General features: G+C 40.1%; 1 protein-coding gene across 2 annotated transcripts in view; it reads left to right on the top strand.

Annotated features, from left to right (window-relative positions):
* ANKMY2 (ankyrin repeat and MYND domain containing 2) overlaps positions 1–14,759 on the top strand; it is a 31,322-nt gene extending 16,563 nt beyond the window's left edge. Inside the window, exons 5-10 of one of the 2 annotated variants that reach the window (XM_084897179.1) lie at positions 454–614; positions 5,325–5,539; positions 6,315–6,450; positions 10,234–10,362; positions 12,092–12,218; positions 13,627–14,759. In XM_084897179.1, coding sequence (XP_084753305.1) covers positions 454–614; positions 5,325–5,539; positions 6,315–6,450; positions 10,234–10,362; positions 12,092–12,218; positions 13,627–13,814 — 956 coding nt within the window. In that variant the 3' untranslated portion in view covers positions 13,815–14,759. Of the gene's footprint in view, positions 1–453; positions 615–5,324; positions 5,540–6,314; positions 6,451–10,233; positions 10,363–12,091; positions 12,219–13,623 lie in introns of both variants that reach the window. The other variant, XM_084897180.1, reaches the window with a different exon arrangement.
* Positions 14,760–21,124: the final 6,365 nt, after the last annotated feature.

Here is a 21,124-nt window from a genome sequence, read left to right as displayed (position 1 = left end):
AGATTCGGTTACTAATATGAATACTAATTATGATAAGAAAAGCTCTATCAATTTAAATTTCTATATAATGAAAGCCAGATGTAATTAGGAAATAATGACCATCATTTTTGTAGGGGTAAAAGAAGAGACATTTAAATTATAAGCAATCTTTGTAAACTATTTAGGGTAAAAAAAATTTAAATTGAACACTGCCTTTTATCTAATCCTCGTAATCTTCATACATAGTAGGAATTCTGTATCTTTAAAAGGAAATTATTTCTTGACTCACAAAGCATGCTTTAAATGTTCCCCCAAACCTTTTACCTCTCCTCCTCTTCTTTCCTTTCCTGAAGATTAACGATGTATGTACATTTTACCACTCAAGAAAACAGAGCAGCATTCATTAATTTAAAAATTGGAAAATGTTTTACTGTGAATAATAAAGTAACAAATTTCCTATTTTTCTATTAAAAGGTCAACATGATTGTGTAACTGTAATCAACAATTTCTTTCCTCGAGAGAGACTGGATTATTACACTAAACCCCAGGGACTGGATAAAGAGCCGAAGCTGCCCCCAAAGTTGGCAGGCCCACTTCACAAAGTTATCACTACAACAAATCTTCATCCTGTCAAGGTAGTGTAGTGTTTATTGTATTTGCTTTTTATTTAAATACTAGGGGCCCAGTGCATGGATTTGAGCACTGGTTGTGGTCTCTCAGCCTGGACTATGCCCTCTCACAATCTGGGACCCCTCGGGGGATGTTGGACTGCTTGTTTCAGCCTGATCCCCACCTGGCCCAAGGGATGTAGCAGTGTGGGAAGCACCAGGCAGCCATGGAGGAGCCCGAACCGGGCTTAGCACTTGTTGCTCGGTTCTCCTAACTGCTTGCTGCTCGCTCCTAATTGCTCACTGCTCACTTCTTACTGCTCATTCCTTAGTTCCTTAGCACTGTCATGGAGGCTGGAAAGGCTCCTGCCACCGCCAGCTATGAGCCCAGCTTCTAGCTGAGTGGTTCTCCTGTTGTGGGAGTGCATTGACCACCAGGGGGCAGCTCCTGTGTTGAGCATTTGCTCCCTGGTGGTCACTGTGCATCATAGTGACCAGTTGAGCAGTTGTAATGGTCACTTAGACTTTTATATATATATATATATATATATATATATATATATATATATATTATAGACTAGAGGCCCAGTGCACTGGAGGGGGGGGGGTGTTCCTTCAGCCCAGCCTGCCCCCCTCTCACAGTCGGGGAGCCCTCAGGGGCAGGAAATGACCCAGCAGTCAGGGGAAGGTGATGCCCCATCACACCTCTGCTGGCCCTGGTAACCTGAACCCCAGGCAGCCCTGGGTGGCTGAGCAGCTGCCAACTGAGGCTTGCATGTGCCTCAGGTCAGCCCTGGGTGGCTGGGGGTGAGGGGTGGGGAGGGGAGGCTGAGAGGACTGGGTGCTGCCATCTTGTGGCTGTGGGACCAGCAGTCAGACATCTCCTGAATGGCCCCCGATTGCGAGAAGACGCAAGCAAGGCCTAGGGATTCCCTCCTCCCTCTGTGCATGAAATTCATGCACCGGGCCTCTTGTAGGATCGGATCATACTGTTTTGGGTTGGGTTTTATAGATGCAGAGCTTGCAATGGGCTCTTATTCAGTTGATACAATGAAGGAGTGCTCTCATTTGAAACCTGGAGCAGAGTGAAGACTGGAGAGGAAGAAAAGCTAGGCAAAGAGGTGGATTCATCTGAAGCCTACCCTCTGGTTCATCTCAAAGGGAGCTCTGCACTGTTAATGGCTCCAGAGAGGCAGAGAGCCAGGCTTTCACATCAGTCATTGGCTGAGGCCTGTGCCGGGAGGGAAAGGAAGGCCTCCCAGATTGTGCCAAGTCAGGCAGCTCCATTTGAATGAAGGTCCCTGGGGAAGAAGGCAGCTCTGAGCCCAAAGCAGCCAATGCTCCCAGCAGCAGGGACCTGGTGCACAGGTCTGGTAGACAGGTCTGGGGGGGGGGGGGGGCACCTGCAGCATCCACTATAATAACTGGCCTTCTACGAAATGTTCTGACATGTATCACATTTTTTAATGCAAGTACCTATTTGATGACTTTACGTAATACAGTTCTTAGGTTAAATCACACAGATTTTTAAACTTTGTCAACCAACCCAGAAGTTCAAATGGCTTAGCTGGGGAAACTTCAAGAGCTGTTCTGAACTATTTTCACTGCTATTTTCTTCATATTTTATATACAGCCTTTCTATTTGTTTATAAAATAATGTTTAATCAAGCCTAAAGGAGTATCATTTCTTTAAGGAGTCATTATAGAAAACTCCATGTGTCCTACAGTAAGGCTGTCTTTTATCAAATTTCAATGTCTGTTGTAGTTTTCATTCATAACATATAGATTTGATAGTAATTCAGAGCTGTTTGGTGAGTAGGACCGTACGTTGGGTAAAAAAATTGAGGTTTTCCCTTAATACAAGGTGTTGTTATACTGCAGTGAAATAGATTTTCTTAGAAAAGAGGAATCTGTGGAGTAAACGGAACACCATTAATATAAGTGAATAATTCTCATAAGCCTTTTTGATGGTGCACACTCATTTGAAGATATACGTTCCAAATTGTACATAATCTTATTACTTTAGTGATGCATCTCTTTAGTTATAGACTTTGAAGCTCAAGAAACAAATGAATGAACAAAATGTAACTATTATTTGGTCCTTCACCCCAATTAATTTTCTGGACCATCAGTAAAGTTGATAAACTAGCAGATCTTTCCTATAAGACTGACAAGTAGAGTCTATGCTGTTTTTATTTTCCAAAACTTAAATGTTTTCTGTAATATTCTGAAAAAAAAAAAACAAAACACTAGAGGCAAACTTGTGATCCTATGTAGGCAAAAAAGAAATTCAGCTGTGAATCACATGTTTGCGTTTCTACTGGAGAGTATGTGGGCCTTAGAATTTAATCTTTAACAAATATTTAGCCTCTTCTGATTTAGTAGTTCTTGTCCACCCAGCACACAAATGGCAGAACTACAACTACACCACCATGGCATTTTTTTTTTTTTGGCGGGGAAGGGACAGGCTGGATGAGAAGGAGGGTTTTTCCTAGGGACACAGTATTTCTCAATGTGGAGAATTTGTTGTTTTACAGAGCCTGTTGTCTCCCTTCTAGCCTGAGCATTATTAGACATTCTGGTTTAGATTGATTTGAAGAAGTTCCTGCATTTCTATTTTTGTTTCCACTCCCTTGAGATTGCATTAATTTCAGTTGTACAATAATGGAGTCTGTGGAATAATTTTTGATGTTTACATGGAAACTAGTCTCTCAGAGTTAAAGGTCCTAAGAATTATGGCACCTCCAATTATTTTGAGTAAATCAGATTAAGAGCATATTTATACAGGTAATAAATTATAAAAGTATATAAACTGAAATAGCCTTCATTATATTTTTTAGAGCACTTGGTTTTATAAGGGCTACTATTCTATGATTATAGTACCTTCCTTCAGAGCAGACCTGAAGGAAGGTACTATAATGGGTAAATGCTCTATTCACTTGAAAACCTTTCTTTTATCCACATTTTGGATAATAGCTACCCAGTTGCTTTTGTGGTGGCCAATTTTCATTGCTTTACCCCTTTTCAAACTGGCATTGGTCTTCAAAGGGAGCCTTATAAAAATGTAATTAACAGCCACTCTATAAAGCTAAAGACCTTTAAAAATACGCACAGAAACCCTCAATACACAATTCATGCTTTTCCTACAGAGCACCCTACAAGGCTACACAGCATTGAAGTTAAGTGCCTGCTACAGTAATAAGGATGTTTGTTTTCAACAGGGACTTGGGGAATTGTGCTGCTGCCCAGAATACAGAGGTTAGGAAGGAGAAAATCAGGCTCACAGGAAAAATTACAAGAGTTGAACAGGCCTCTCAGTGGTTAAAAGGCAGATATGCACCAGTGAGCCCATTTTTTATTGTTAAATTATTTTTAAGCCCAAAATTGTTCAAAATGAAAAAAAAAAAAAAAAAAAAAGAATTCAAAATGCCACTATCTAAACATATTCTAAGGTAGCCATTCTCTGGGAGATGAGCTATATCTGCTTTTTATATCTGTAAGAATATATTTATTTCTTCATAATAATAATAAGGATTTTCTTTATAATATATTAATTATAACACCACAGAGATTAAAGGGAGCAAACTAGTTCCAGTATTATCATTTTGTGTGCAGCTGTGTAAATGTTTCTGTAAGCTCATGGTAGAGCTGTGGTGATGTAACATGTATTGTATATATATCTGTATATTATGAAATAAATAAAGCCTAATACCTTAACAAAAAAACATTATTCTGGATTCTGTTTGAGGTTTTTGTTTGAAGATATTGGTTTAAGATCCTATGCTTTCATTATAAATGCTATATGCAAAAGTATTGAATAAACATCTCTAAATTATTGTAGTTGACTGCAGAAATATAAATAACTAATTCATGCATCTTCACTACCACAGTTAAATTTTGATATATGCTATGGTAGGGAAAGTTGTCAGCAAATTTACCAATGGGGATTCTGATTATACTTATTTCATGACCTCTAATAATTGATTATGGAGTGCTATATTTTAAGTAAAATGCAAGACTATATATTGATCTAGTAGTGTAAAAATAGTTTTAATTTCACAAGAACACTTAATCTATGTATATATAACTTCCAAGTAGGAGGCTAGGCCCATGTTTTACTTACGTTAACAAATTATCTTTCTTTATGTCTAAAGAAAAGGATCTAATTCATGGAATCTACTGCTTATTCTTCCCTAGCATTTAAATTATCTGGACTAGGTATTGTAACATGTTGGTTAACAAATGCTGACTTTCTGCTCAGTGTATGCAATTGTGCCCATGTTATACACACGTTTACATTACCGTTATGCCACTGGATATTACAGCTGTTCTCTGCAGACCTACTGCATGTTATCTATCATATAACGAAAATCGTAAAAAAAAAAAAAAATACTCCTCACTACACTAAGTCTGAGCTTAATTTGGGCATATATGGGAAGTTTGGGACTCATAAAGCATCTAATATTCTGGCTTTTAAAGCTATGTTTGCTTTCCTCTTTTATCTGTTTTCATTATTGTAAAAGCTGGAAGATACAGGGAAAATCTCCACAGAGAAATGTAAAACATCACAGTCCTTCTGTATTGGGTTTGTAACTTTGATCAAGGCCATTTGCATTCTAATTCGAATTAACATAGTAAGTCTGTAGCTGCAAAAAAAGACTTTCCTTGGTAATCTTTGGAAATCAACTAAAAGTAACTAATTTTTATACAGAAAAGTCTCACTAGAATTTCTTCTAGATCGTGATGCTTATAAATGAGAATCCTCTGCTGGCAGAAGAAGCAGCTCTGAACAAGTGCTACAAGGTGATGGATTTGATTTGTGAGAAATGTATGAAGCAAAGTGACATGAACGAAGTATTGGCTATGAAAATGCATTACATCAGCTGCATCTTTCAGAAATGTATTAACTTCTTAAAAGATGGAGAGAATAAATTGGATGCTCTGATCAAAAGGTACTGTTTTTACAATGCCAGGTATAAAATACACTCACATAGAATGTTTTTATTATATGAAGCCTTGTTATAGATTTAAAGTTCAAGTATTTTAGTAGCAGTTTGTTACTTTTGGGATCACCTTCAGTCTGCAAGAAACAAGGACAATTTTAGACTGAGACTGTAGACTGATTATTCTGCTCTATGCTCTTTACAGTGCTTTGTTATCCCCCATTACAAGCGAGGGAGCTGAGGTGTGGAGAGGTGAAAGAGCACACATAAGGTCAGACAGCTCGAAAGCGGCGCAAGTGCAAATGTGAGGACAGGTGTGCTGTGCACAGGTGGTACTCTGGATTCATCACGGCACTCCATGTGTCTCCATGGCTGTGCCTGGGACAGCTGTGTGTTACCTTTGTTCTCTAACCACCAGGGATCGAGTTCTCCTAGTTTTCCCGAGAAAAAGTGAACTCATTCGGAAGGGTGTGACTTGCTGAGAGTTTTCATTCTTTGTACAAATAACTGACATGGTAATAAGTAACTAGCGAGCCTGATAGCGGTGTTCCCTGTGCTTTATGGCAGGGGTCACTTGCATAAATACCTCTCCAGGCACCTATCGCTGACAAGGCCTCTCCTGACCCGGAGGCAGAACAGCAGTTTGAATTGAGTCTAACCATGATTTAAAGAGATGATGACAATCTTAAATAGCCAAGAAGAAGCTATTAAAAGTTCATGGGTTAAACTGGGAGGAAATGCTGAGTAATCCAACCCCAGTTTCTGTTTGAAAACTATCTTTCAGCTTATTAAAAGGCCGACCTTCGGATGGCTTTCCGATATATCAAGAGAAGATCATTAGAGAAAGTATCAGAAGATTTCCTTACTGTGAAGCCACACTCCTCCAGCAGCTGGTGCGGAGCATCGCTCCCGTGGAAATTGTAAGGTTCTTATCACTAAGTTCACTCCAGCAGGAAGGCCTAACCGGCATATTTTGTACAATGAGAGGCAGGTTCTCTTTAGCATTAATTAATGATTTAGTAAGAGGAATTGTCCTTTTTAGAAAATTTTCAAGAACAAATGTGGAGATAGGTTTTCCAGTTAACCCTGTTTGTTTATCCATTTCCCTCCTCTAATCCTTTCCTTCCATTTATATCTTGTGGTTTAATAAACAGTAATTCCCTATGTTGGAGTCTAGGTGGTTATAGTGACCTGCATTTTATTTATTTTTATTTTTTATTTTTTTTTAAATATGTTTTATTGATTTTGTACAGAGAGGAAGGGAGAGAGAGAGAGTTAGAAACATTGATGAGAGTCATCAATCAGCTGCCTCTTGCACACCCCCTACTGGGGATATGCCCGCAACCAAGGTACATGCCGAACCCGGGACCTTTCAGTCCCCAAGCCGATGCTCTATCCATTGAGCCAAACCGGTCCCGGCAGTGACCTGCATTTTAAATACCTCTGTGAACCTGGGAAGGTGGGTACACATCTGCTATGTCATACAGATACACACATGTTCACGGTAGTTTGTGAAAAACTAGGACAAGGTCCTGCACTAGATGCAAGTAGGAACTGATTGTCCAGGTTGATGGTTTTGGGTGGAATGGTGAAGGGATGAGGCCTGGCTCATTGTATGTCCTGATGAACAGTCTTACAGTATGTTCCAGCTTCTTAGAGTCTAGCTTACTGCCTCTGACTTTATAAATTTTCCATTCTAAAAAAAGAAATCTATTTATACTTTGCAGCTATGGGAAGTAAAGTTTAACTTTATCTGCTCTTTAAAGTACTTATTGCACTTTTGTCCTATATTTATTTAAGCAGTATTTCATAGGACGCTTCCTGCCTTCACTGTTTTGGATAGGTTTCTGTTCACCTTTTCTATACAAGTCATGCTTTTATACATTTCAATCAAATCCTTTATCAGCCTTAGTCTATTAGGTAAGAAATTGATCCTGACCCTCGTCCCATCCATGGCTTCCTCCCTTCCAGTGGCAATGTGGCTTCTTCTCTGTGTGCGTAGGGTGTTGTATCTTTTTCAGTGAGAAACATCAGGACTAGAAATGGGTTCCAGGTGCTCCTTTCACATTAAGACTGCACCTATTCAGAATCACGAAATAAGAGAGACCTGCACAGACAAGATGATCTCACGAACCTCATACGTTGATTAATGCTTGAGAGCTCGCCGTGATTTCCCATAAAGATGCTTTATCCTGTTTAATATACTTGACTATTTAATAGTAAGCTTTTGTGAGATTAAAGTTAGCTAGTTATGAGGGTGGCTTATTAATCATGAATGTGTTTGGCTGTACATATCAAAACTCCAGCTAAGGTCTTATTTATTTATTTACTTAGAAGCCCCAAAATAGGCAGACCAGATCTGGCCCAGTGGCTCAAAAATAAATAGATTGGGTACCCAAACATTTTCCCATGCGATATTCTTTTGTTGTGTAGATTTTCATACTCATGCTTATGGCTTCATGGTTGCAAGGCATCTGACGCTCTTTACCCTAGCTCACATTCCTATCGCAGGCAGGCAAGAAAGGAACGAGGCCTATCGCTGGGAAGCAGGCTGTCCCAGAACCCCGCTGCCTGTGCTGCATGACCACTCTTAGCTGCACAGGAATCTGGGAAAAGAAGTACTTTTGGCTGGTCTAAATACTGCTGCTGCAAAAAAATTATGCTTCCATTAGTAAGGAAGTTGGGGAAATGATTAGCAGATAAACAACTAGCAATGGCTACTATGGGTTATTTCCAGCACTAACAAGTGGTAGTTGACATTCTGCCTTCAAGGAGGAAAACAGAAAAACTAAAAATAGCAGTCCAGAGTACTTGAAAAAGAAGTCAAAGCAGGTCAGTGTAGGGGTCAACAATTCATCTTAGCCCTGTATCATAGAATATCGTAGTTAGAGTTGATGGAGTACACTGATTGTTTATCCTAGTGATCTGAGTCATTGAGAGGAGGTTTATTAATAAAGTAGGATTTAGTGCATTTTAGAAAAATTTCTCTTCAAATTTTTTATTTTATTTTTTAAGTTATATATTCTGCTCTCAGGAAAACTACTTATCTGTAATGCTTGTGGTTGTGAGTGTCCCAGGTAGCCACTGTTTACTTCCTGATGGGTTTTGTGATATTGCAAGCTTATAAGCATTGAAGCAATGCTGACCTTTGTTCATAACATGGTGGTTCTTTGGCTGGCTCCCCTGGGGGTCACCTCTGGCCCCTTCTGACAGTGCTCATGCCAGGGCCCTGCTGCAGAGGTTTTGATTCCCTCTGCCTAGTGTGGAGTTCTGGCTCTGTCACTAAGTTCAGCAGGGAGTGGGAAGTGTGGATACACTTGAGAAATGTTGCTCCAGCCTTGTAACAGATTATACTGTTAAAGCTGTTTGCTTTATCAATTCATAGCGTATGTCTTAACTTCTGGAAGGCTAGCAAAGGTCTCTGATTTTATAGTATCCTGGATACAGTATTCTGTTTGTTTTTAGTCTGACTGTCTTCCATGGGTGGAGCATTGGAACCTAAACAGATTCTTATTTAACAAGTAGATGACTAGGTTTTATATAGCAAGAAAGAGTTCTTGTCATCCAGTAATGACAAGAAAGATTCCACGTGGTTAGTCAGCTGTGTCATCCATTTCTTTTCTGAAGCAATAATTCAGATTAACAGCCACTTTGGCGGCAAAACAATTACATGGAATAATAAGTATTTAGTGTAACATTAAATAACAGTAATTCTCAAACTTTTCGTGTATTTCAGAATTATCTGTAATAAAGCAGGTATATAGACCACCACATCTTTAAAGATTCTAATTTAGAAGGTATGGGATGGCAGATTGATCTGAATTTTAAGCAAGTTCTCTGATGCACAACATCATTTGAGTACAATTTCCATAGACCTTTATTCCTGGTAAAATATATTAACTTAAATATCTAGTATCTGAGGTTTCATTTCACCTATTTTTTCTCCCATTTACACTATCTTTATTCCAAAAGAGCATTCTTAGCACTTAAATATAAAAGGAAACCCAGCCATTATCATTTGTTTTCAGAAAGAACATAACAATTTCAAAATGAGTGCTACTTTAAAATACTTCTTAAATCTGCCGAAACCGGTTTGGCTCAATGGATAAAGCATCGGACTGTGGGCTGAAGGGTCCCAGGTTCGATTCCGGTCAAGGGCATGTACCTTGGTTGCGGGCGCATCCCCAGTAGGGGGTGTGCAGGAGGCAGCTGATCGATGATTCTCTCTCATCGATGTTTCTAACTCTCTATCCCTCTCTCTTCCTCTCTGCAAAAAATCAATTGAAATATATTTAAAAAAAAATACTTCTTAAATCTTTTGAATATTTCATTTGACTATCTTGAATATACAGAACAGTGTAAAACAATGTTCTAAGAAAATCCCACTGAGTTGATTGTCCTATATCTGAAATCTTTGTGGGCTTATTGGACAACCCTAATTCAATAAACTTTTATTCTAGAAGAGGGCAAACTTTTTATCTGTGAGTATTTGGAGCCATAACTTAGCTCCCGAATACTTTATAAAGAAAATGGTATAATCAAAAGGGTATTTATCATTTTGTCACAATGAAGTTGATATAGTCGTTAACCTTAATGACTTTGTCTCTTGTGTGTCTGCTTCTAGATAACGTTGTTCATGAAGTGTCATCTCATTAATCTATCTATGGTCATTTTAGAGAGTTTCATCTTTATACCCATTCTAGGGTTCTGATCCCACTGCATTCTCTGTACTTACGCAAGCCATCACTGGTCAGGTGGGTTTTGTGGATGTTGAATTTTGTACCACCTGTGGAGAAAAGGGAGCGAGTAAAAGATGCTCAGTATGCAAAATGGTAAGAATGAAGGTTTTTTGAAGTTCATTGACATCTGACTTAGATTTCATCCAAGTTGATAATTGATTTTTAATATTCTGTAAATATAATGATTGATGTTAATTTCCTAATAAATTTTAATACATTAGATATAAAATATTTCATCTAATACTGAAAAGTAATTTGGAAGAGAGCTAAGGATAAGTGTAATTCTGTGCCCTATCTTCTGCCAAATGCTCAGACTGCCCCGACTTCTGTGCTGACCACCCCAGGAAGAAAAGGATGTGAATACATGAATGGATATGAGCAAATAAGAGAAAGGTCATACAAAGGGGACCGAGAGGGGTCAAAGAGCCTAGAATAAGACAATTCATAAGTGTACAATCTTAAATATTCTGATATTGACTTGAACTATAATCTCTTTATCAGCTCTTCCTTATAAAACAATGACTTCCTTGTGATTGTTACCAATCTTTAAGCTTTCTGGACTATACTACCAACTTCTGCCAAAATTATCTTTGTAAAGATAATTCTTTACAGTAATATCTGCTTGTTGTGTTTTTCTTCCATTCAGATATTACACACATGCATGTGTCTGTACATTCACTTTACCCTGTAGAAAATGTTAATTTCTTATTGTTTTAAGATTGACATTCTTCAGCACATTCTTTTGTACCCCATTATGTTTTATTGTAACCTACTTCTCCTGCCTCATCTCCTTTGATTTCTTACTTCTCCGAGTCTCAGTTTCCTTATGTGTGAAATGGTCTAGAGTTGTGAAAATTAAATGAGACCATCTATATAGGCTAACTATTGTTGCATATAAAAACACTACAAAATTTCCTTTTTAAAACAACAATCATATTTCTCCCATGTTTGTGATTGGCTGAGCTCATCCTCCTTGGACCAGCAGGCTTGGCTGAGCATGTTCTCGTGGTGATGGCAGAAGTATAAGTCCGCAAATAGAAACACATATGAGGCTCTTGAGGTCTAGCCTTGAAACTGCTATGCTATCTCATTCCTTGGGCCCAAACAAGTCACATGGCCCAATTTTAAGTTGGTTTTCCTCTCCTTCAGTAAAAAGAGCTTTGCAGTCACATAGGAAAGCGTATGGATGAAGAACTAGGGCCAGAAATGCAACATACAATGCCATTTATGTTTAAGGGGCTACTGAAATGCTTGGCATATTATCTTGCCAAAGTCTAAGCTTCATTTACTCAAAATTCTTGCCCTTGAACATGTCATTTACTTCCCCTTTCCTGCATTTCTGTACAAGATAGTCCCTACACTTGGAATGCTTTTCCCATTTCTTTGTCTACTAAATCCTCCAGCTGGAGTGCGTCATTGCTTCCTCTGTGTTGCCATTGCTGTCTGTTACATCCTGTACTAGGCCGAGTTTCTGACTCCCTACATGCAGCCTCATCCTGCCCTTTTTTTGACTGTAGCTTCCTCTGGGACAACAATTGCACTGTACCAATTCAGGCACATAGTAGATTCTCAGATAAATCATTTGTAAAAGAGTCCTTCATAGGCCATTTGTTATATATCCATTTGTTATATATCCATGACTGTTATAAAGTGTAAACTAAAAGTTACAACTATAAATCAATACACATGCACACATCATGGTTTCAAAACAAAGTATAGAAAACTTAATGTTTTCACAGTGAGGTTCTTAGTTTAATGTCATAATGGAAAAATCCTGCAGTCATAGCTCTTAAATGCAAATAAACCTACAATTGCTTTTCAGGTAATATACTGTGACCAAAACTGCCAGAAAACACACTGGTTTGCACATAAGAAAATCTGTAAGGATCTCAAGGACATTTATGAGAAACAGCAATTGGAGGCTGCCAAAGAAAAGAGTGACGAGAACAGTGCGTATATAAAAGCCGAGCTGGCACTGCTGCTTAGCGGGGAGGGAGCAATGGATGATATGAACAGGGCCCCTGGGACCTGAATTTTCTCTCGGGCCTAATGAAGCTTGGGTGACCGGTACATGGATCAGACTTCTGTGTGGTCTCAAATGTGTTCCTGCTTTGAATCCCTGCTTTTGGGGGATAATTTATAGGATATAGTCAGCCTCCGTGTCACTGGAAAACAAAGGACATGAAATTCTGATTTTATTCCACATTCTGCTTTCTAACTGCCCTGGAACTGTAGACCTTTTAATGAGTATTTACTTACATTCTGCTCACAAAGCGTTTTAAGGTCTTTGAATAATGGAATAATTAAATCTCCTAATGGCTAACCAAGTATTTCAAGATTTGAAGCCTTTAAATTGCTTAATTTAAAAACTGCAGGTGATTTTTTAGAGCAGATTAATGAATTCCAATGGAATTGCAGATCTAATACTGCACAGGTTATATTTCTCTAAGTGTCAGAACAGTGAGTTCCATAGTATTTTCTCTCTCCTTCCCTCAAAAGTGTATGACTTACCTTGGTCAGAAACAGTGAATTGTTTCAGCAGTATTGGGGGAGAACTGCCCCCACTCCTATGCGGAACCCCAGAGTATATATCATGCATTTTACGAGTGCTTGTAGTTTGAAAAGGTTGCCCAGGTGACTTTGATACTAAACACTTCCTCCTTTCACCCCTCAAGGGATTATGTCCCCTTTACTACTTGGTAGAGAAACACTATTAGGGGATTGCATAATCTGTAAAAAAATTAAATCTAATTTGTATAAGTAAACTGTGAAGAAAATAGTCAGGCTTTCTGATGGCCATGCTTTTGCCTGTTTTCTGATGAAACCTGGATCCTATGTGGCAGGGACAGTGAGTAACAACTGGTCATCTTCTGTACAAGTTGTGAGAGACAGATTGTTGCCAACGTGGGAACTCCCAGTTGCTAAACATCAGCACAGCCACACACGACTCAGTATTACAAACGCCGTTATTTGCCACAAATGTAGGTTAGGTTTTACTATCCCTGACTTTGTAGGTAAGGAAACAAGTTTGTACAGACAGTAACCCACAGACATCAAGTTAATTCATGGCAAAGCTCTATTAGAAAGCAGACTTTGTCAGGTCCCAAACAACAGTCCTGACTTAAAGGCCTGGCTTTGGAGCCAGAGTCCCGAGTTCAGATGCCAGTTTTGTTGTTTTTTTATCAATAGCTGTCCAGCAAGTTAGTGAACCCTACACCTTCTCTCCTCAGTTTCCCCACCTGTAAAACAGTGACAATAGAGATAATTTCCCTCATGTGGTTGTTATGAAGATGAAATAATACGCGGAAAGCGAAAGGAGAATGACTTTTTTTTTTTTTTTTTTTTTTTTTTTAGCAGATGGCAAACTCGATGTCAATTCGAATGGTGTTAATGACGAGCAGCCAGAGGCGGGACCAGGGGTGCCCCAGGAGGACAGTGATGATGCTAAGGGCTCTGAGGAAGGAGAGAAGGCCTCTCTGCAGTGTGACGCCGGCCTGGAGTGCTCTCAGGAGGCCACTGCAGGGCCGCTGGCATCGGAGGAGTAGAAGCCAGAGCACATGCCCGCACGGACGGTCCTCTCCCTGCAGGGCCGGAGAGCTCCCGCTGCCTGTGACAGCGCATGGCACCCTGGCAGGATTGCCTAGAATAGATGCTTGCCAGCAAAGCTGTGTCCATCATGCCCTAATTCCCCCTGATTTCTGTTCTGTAATTTGACAGATATTTTATGGGAAAAAATTAATTTTTAAAATACAGGAGAAACATTTCTACTTCCTTTCGGAGCCCAGCTTTCCAACAGTTCTCAAAGGGGAGAAAAGTCCCCTTAAAGATGAAATAGAGGCTCCAGGAAACAAAGGGTGAAGTCAGACAGGTGTAGGAGAGAGATTTTTAAGAAAGAAAAAGTTACAGCAATAAAGATGGGTAGTTTAAAAAAAAATCATAACTTGTGTGTGAATAAAATGCATATAAATAGCATTTATAATAGTGAAGTTCTATGTAGTAGGATATAAGGAAATAAAGAAAGGCTGTGTGTTTAAAGATCTCTGCCAGAGTCCAGTTAATTATAGTTTTCTATAGAATTATCCTGAGCAGTCTGAACTGTATGTACTTCCTGCAGTGACATTTTAACTACATACAGTGTCTGTTCCTTTAGAAATACCAGCTTCCAGGAGGCACTAAGGCATGGCCAGAGCTCTCTCAGCTTGTGTAGTAAAAGGATTTTTTACTAAACAATGGCTCAACATAGTTTCCACAACTGTAAAACTAATTCATGTGCCATATTCCACTTGAAAGGTTGACTTTTATCTTCCTGCAAGCTTTTCATGTGGCCCTTCCTATCCAGAAACTGATTTATAATTGTCCTTTATAAAATGTTCCAGCATCAGTTTTTAGAGTGCAGTATTTAAACATAAAGTGGGATGGCTGAAGACAGCGCGTGTTACATAGTTTCTTGTGTTGATTGTAAAATAAATAGTGCCTATTAATATAACCAACTCACATCTTGTTTCATAGTTTATTGCTCAGGTGGCACATATTAGAAAACAGCAAATATTAGAAAACTTAGCAAATATTGGAACCAAAGTAGTGATTGCTTTTTGTTTGTTTGTTTGTTTTTAATTTATTGATTTGAGAGAAGAAGAAAAAACACATATCGATTTGCTGTTCCACTTACTTGTTTATACAGTCATTGGTTGATTCTTTTATGTGCCTTGACCAGGAATCAAACCAGCAACCTTGGCATATCAGGATGATGCTCTCACCAACTGAGCTACTTGGCCAGGGCCAGTAATTGTTTTAATGTGTACAATTGCAAATAAAACAACTAGAATTCTCACTTCACTTCACTGATCAAATTATTCTGTCTTGCTGGTTCTCTTTCCTTAAAACACATCTTTGGAGCATCCTATAGCATGCTGCATGTGAGTAAACCTGTTAAGCGGTTAGGAAAGCAGCAAGCGGAGTTGGTCTGAACTTGTCAATCATGACAAGCCTGCCTCCATTCATCAAGGGACCTCGACTGCACCCAGGTGAACCTTGGATAGGAAAATGTCCTCCCAGGCTGCCCTGGCCCACAGATGTGTTTTTTACCCGAGGTCCTTATGTTTAATTATTGTTTTGGATTTGTGTTGACATTCTGTATTATCATCATGGTCCCTGTCTTTGGATACCATGGAGAGTTACTAAAAAAAAGCAGAAGGAAATAGGAAAATCTATTGCAGAGGTAGTTTTCTCCTTCATTGAAATGAATGTTGATCTAAATCGGAACTCTAACACAGCTATAACCGACATAAATAGGAACTTGGACAAAGAGGACCTCACATATAAACTGTATCAGTATCAAAATTTCCCATGAATGTATTTCAGGAAAGGGGTGGTCAGAAAATGAGGTTTAAGAGAAAATGAGATTGGTTCTGGTTATAATCTTTTGTCACAAATAACCAAAAATAGAAGTTTCCATTATAATATTATCAAAACAGGTGTTAGTCCAGCAATTTTTTTAAACCATGTATATTATTTTCAATACTAGAGGCCCGATGCACGGAATTTGTGCATTGGTGGGGAGGAGTCCCTCAGCCCGGCCTGCGCCCTCTTGCAGCCTGGGACACATCTCTCCTTACCGCCTGCCTGCTAGCTGCTCCTTAGTGCTACCCTGACGGCGGGAGAGGCTCCCACCGCCACTGCTGCTGTGCTTGCCAGCAGTGAGCCCAGCTTCTGGCTGAGTGGCGCTCCCCCTGTGGGAGTGCACTGACCACCAGGGGACAGCTCCTGCATTGAGCGTCTGCCCCCTGGTGGTCAGTGTGCATCACAGTGACCAGTCGTTCTGGTCATTCCTCTGTAATGATCACTTAGGCTTTTATTATATAGATGCTATTAAGAAACATCTAAAAAATAGAACCTATAGGATTAAGCATAGTTTTATTATTCTAATATGTCTTAATTAAAAGCACCTTCTCAATTGCACCTTCCATTTTGTAGAGTTTTAGGTTATATAACTAAGGATCATGTCTTTTCTATTTTGTGATTCTCCCCAAATACTGTGTTTTCCAATCTCAGACACTTAGTAGCCCTTCATTATTGAATAAAAATGTTCGGTATTGAGTGCATTTTAAAAGCAAGTCTTTTCATTCAAATGAAATATTTAAAAAGAGATTAAGTAAAAATTTCCTAACCATATTTTTGTGATTGAAATGCCTTTTTCATCCTTTTCAGCGGTTATAAACTTAAAAATACCAAATTACACATTCTTTGATTACTCTTTTAGTGGTTAATCTGGAAATTACAATATCCCATCCTTAAACTTATGACAAATCTAATTAAAAAATTAATACTTATGCAACTCATGGACCAGCTTAAAACTGATCCTGTTTAAGTATGCTTTTCCATCATGAAATGGATTGTTGCTATACCTGGCCAACGTTACTGCTTGGTGAGTCTGAAGCACTCAGCTCCTGAGGAGTAGCTTTGACCAAACTGTTACTTGATGGCGAATGGCCAGGCTCTCAGTTCTAGAAGGGATGCAGTAGGATGCCAAGAACTAACTCAACAGTGACTAGTTCTCTGCCGCTGATATTCAGGAACCCTTGAAGATTGGACTGTGACTTTGAGAGCTTGCCAGACACTTCACAAGGCATCCTTACCTCCAGCTAATATTTCTAGCACCATGGATTATGCAGGGTTGTTACTGTAGGGTTTATTTATTACTGTGCCAGTTACCCCAAAAACTTATTAACTTGAAGCCTCAGTAAGCATTCTTATACAGTTTCAGCCAGCCAGAAAGACAGGAGCCACTTAACTGGGTGGCTCTGGCTTGGGGTTTCTCAGGAGGGTGCCGAGCAGCTTTCAGCCAGAGCTGCAGTCATCTGAGGCTTTAACTGGGTCTCGAGGGTGACTTGCAGCTCATGTGGCTGTCAGTGGAAGGCCTTAGATCCTCCCTGGCTTTGGTAAGGAGGCCTCGGGCAGTTCCTCAGAGGCCTGCTTTGGTGTCGTCACACATGGCCACTGGCTTCCTGCAGAGTTACATGATTTAGGAGAGAGAACAAGAGAAAATTTTGATTCTATGACCTAATTTGGAAGCCTCACCATCATGTGTGCCTTGGTATCAGCCACGCACCCACATCAATGCCAAACTCCTTTTCTCTCTCTCTCTCAGCTGTCACCTTCTGCCAGGGAGCACATGGGAATCGCAGACTCTGGCTGTGCACAGGCTCTTAGGGGCTCACAGGTGAAAGCTGGTTACAGATTCTCACTGACGGCTCACTGCTCCCCCCAGGGCGCTCATCTGCCCCCGCTGATTTCAGCCCACTTCTGCAATCAGGGAGAGGCACAAGTAGGTTTTCAGCTGTGAATATGCAACAACAGTTTAATCTTGTATTACTACTTATCAAGTATTGTATTGCTTTCCATATGAACTGTAAACTGAATGTTGCCACACTCTCTAAATCAGGGGTCCTCAAACTTTTTAAAGTGGGGGCCAGATCACGGTCCCTCAGAGAGCTGGAGGACCGGACTATATGAACTACTAATTCCTACTGTAACACCTCGGCTGCACTCACTGCCCAAAAAACCTGGCGGGCCGGATCAGACTCCTCTGCGGGCCACATGTGGCCCACGGGCCGTAGTTTGAAGACCCCTGCTCTAAATCTATATAACAGAATGTGATGATGGTTCTAAGCACCAGCAAAGGGGGTCATGTCACCCTGCTTTTTATAAGCTTTTGATCATTGCTCTTGATCTTAGCTAGAGACAACCAGTGATGTGTGTGAGGTACCTTAACCGTCGGTTTTGTGTCTCAGTCCCACGCAACTTGCTGAAAGCTTTTCTAGTTTCTCCTTCCACTGGTAGCATTCTTGTGGCTAGGCTAAGCTCAGATTATTAGCCCACATACAAATGACCAATGCCTTCAAAACAGCAGACTGGATTAACGAATCGTGGTACAGTCATACCATGTAATACTGTAGTAATGAGAACCATAGAGTTACTGCTATTAGCAACAACATGGGTGAATTTTACAACGCTGAGTAAAAGAAGCCAGACAAAAAATAATGCCACTCCTGTGATCTCATTTATATGCCTTTCAACAACAGACACAATTCATGTGCACTTTAGAAATCAGGACAGGGGTTACTTTTGAAGTATGGGTAGTAATGAGTAATAGTACTGGTGACAAGAGCAAGGAGGCTTTTAGAGTGCTAGTAATGTTCCAGTTCTTGGTCCAGTTACATGGACAAGTTCATTGTTTGAAAATTTGCTGAGTTGAGCTCTTATGATTTGTATACATTTCTATAATATATACCGTATTTTCCGGCGTATAAGACGACCCACCCTAATTTTACAGTTAAAACATAGGTTTAGGCCTATATTCGCTGTATAAGACTACCCCCCACTTCCGAGGCAACACCAGTTCTTTTTTTAATTAAATTTTTAATGAATGACATTTTTCGAACATACCGTAATATACCGTACATTGATACAATAAATGGAAGGTCTCTTCACAAATGGCAATGCCATGAACTTGACCCGAGAAACAAGAAATCCAAAAGAGAACATTAACGATGATGGCATCATCTGGAAAGAAAATTACATGAAGAACTTGCAGAAAACGCTTGTTTGTGACTGACTGGGATGATAAGAGGTTTTTCTAGGCAGAGGAGCATTGTGAGTTCAAAATCCTCATCATGTTCTTCTTCTGACATCATAAGTTCATCAATGACCTATTGTGGTACATTTGTAAGATAGTCATCATATGGATCAAATTCCGAATCAGATGGTGTGGCTTCAGCTTCGGCTTCCCCTTCATCTTGCCATAAGAAGTCATCCTCCATACCGTTGAAAGAATTTGATATGCCACACATCTTGAAAGACCTGATTACTGTTTCTTCAGTAATATCATTCCAGGCTTTTATGACAAAGTTACACAAAACATCCAATTGTGGCGCACGCATGTTTCCTCCTTTTGTGAATAACTTTTCGCCGCTAACCATCCACTCATTCCACTGTTCTCTAATGCGATCTTTAAATGGCTTGTTTAGGCACACATCCAGTGGCTGTACCAATGATGTCAATCCTCCAGGAATAACTGCCGCATCTGTGTTTATTCTTGCCAGCCTGTTCTTTGTGCTGGTAGTTAAATGAGCCCTGAACATATCCCACACCAGTAGGCTACGTTCTTGACGAAGTCCACCTGGTCGCCTACTCCATACATTATCAAGCCATAGCTTTACCCCTTCTTCATCCATCCATCCTTTTTCATTCACATGTACAAAAACTCCAACAGGGAACTTGATTTTCGGCATTGTTTTTCTTTTAAAAATAATCATTGGTCTTAGTTTGGCACCATCAGCTGTACATGCTAGTACCACTGTAAAACTGGACTTCTCATGTCCTGTTGTCTTAATTAACACTGTTTTTGCACCTTTTGGATTAACAGTTTTATTTCCAACCATATCAAAATTCATAGGAGTTTCATCCATATTTCCGATCTGACTTAATGCATAGCCATGTTTCTTGCGCTGTTGTATTACATATTGATGGAAAAGACTTACTTTGCCATCAAGATCTGCAGGTAATTTTTGTGAAATTTTGGTCTTTTGCCTCAGTTCCAGATTGTGCCTTTCCAAGAACCTAGTACTCCAGGATACAGTGGCCTTAAATCCTTTGCTGTTATCTGGGTTAGATTTGGCCCACTGAAGTGCAAACATATGTATTTTGTTTCGTGTCACTACATAATCATTTGACGATGCTCAAGAACCATGTCTGCTACATGCGTTTCGAATTCTGGCCAATAAGGGGTGCCTCTTCTTAATGCACACTTACTCCTTGGCATACTCTTTAATGCATCTTCATTTGCTTTCCAGTCTCGGACCATCTTTTCTGTTACTCCATATTGTCTTGCCGCAGCACAGTTATTATGTTCCTTGGCAAAGTTTACAACTTTCAGTTTGAAACTGGCTTCAAATTTCCTTCTTCTTGCTGGAGCCATGATGGGTTTTTTCTACCAGCCATTTGTTGTACACCCACTAATCTTTTAGGCTGGGGTTATACAGTACTGTAGCTTCAGCTACACACAGAATGTTCTATTACGGTACCTTTTAACTCACTGTATGTGTCCTGATACAGCAGCTTTGGCTACACAGATGTTCCTGTGCTGCAATGGTGAGCCAATCACAACAAGCAAAGGTTCAAAGGTTATAATAGACCGCCTCTCTGACTCTGGCCAATCTGAGCAGGCTTTTTCCTAGAACACAGTGTAGCTTCAGGTACAGAACATGTATAATTTGCATGCATAAAAAGCCTGCTTGGATTGGCTGAGTTAGAGAGGCTGTCCAAGCAGCCTTGCAGTGATTGGTGTGGGATCGAGTTGGAAAATTCATTTAGCGGCATATCGAGACGTTTTTCGGGATATACTCGACATATAAGACGACCCCCGATTTTTTTGGTTGACTTTTTTTCGTTTCAAAAGTCGTCTTATACGCTGGAAAATACGGTACACACTTTACTTCAACAAAAACATACATCAAATGTGGGAATTTTTCATTATTAGCATTTATGTTTATATTTAAACTTGAGGCCTGGTGCACGAACATTCATGCACAGTCTGGGAGCCTTAGGGGTGGGAGGCGACCTAGCGATCAGGGGAAGGCAACACCCCATCACACCTCTGCTGCTGCCACTGCCAGCAGCGCAAGCCTCGGCCAACCCTGGTTACCTGAGCCTCAGGTGGCCCTGGATGGCTGGGCAGCTGCCATCTGAGGTTTGCCTGTGCCTCGGGCCAGCCCTGGGTGGCTGGGGGAGCTGAGGGGATTGGAGGCACGCAGAGCACCCAGGCCTGCCTGGGGGCGGGCCCGACCTTGATGTGCCC

Source organism: Pipistrellus hanaki (genome assembly GCF_964339955.1).
Source record: "Pipistrellus hanaki genome assembly, chromosome: 10".
Lineage (NCBI taxonomy): Eukaryota > Metazoa > Chordata > Mammalia > Chiroptera > Vespertilionidae > Pipistrellus > Pipistrellus hanaki.
Note: the sequence above shows the minus strand (reverse complement) of the source record. Positions and strands in the feature narration are given on the sequence as shown.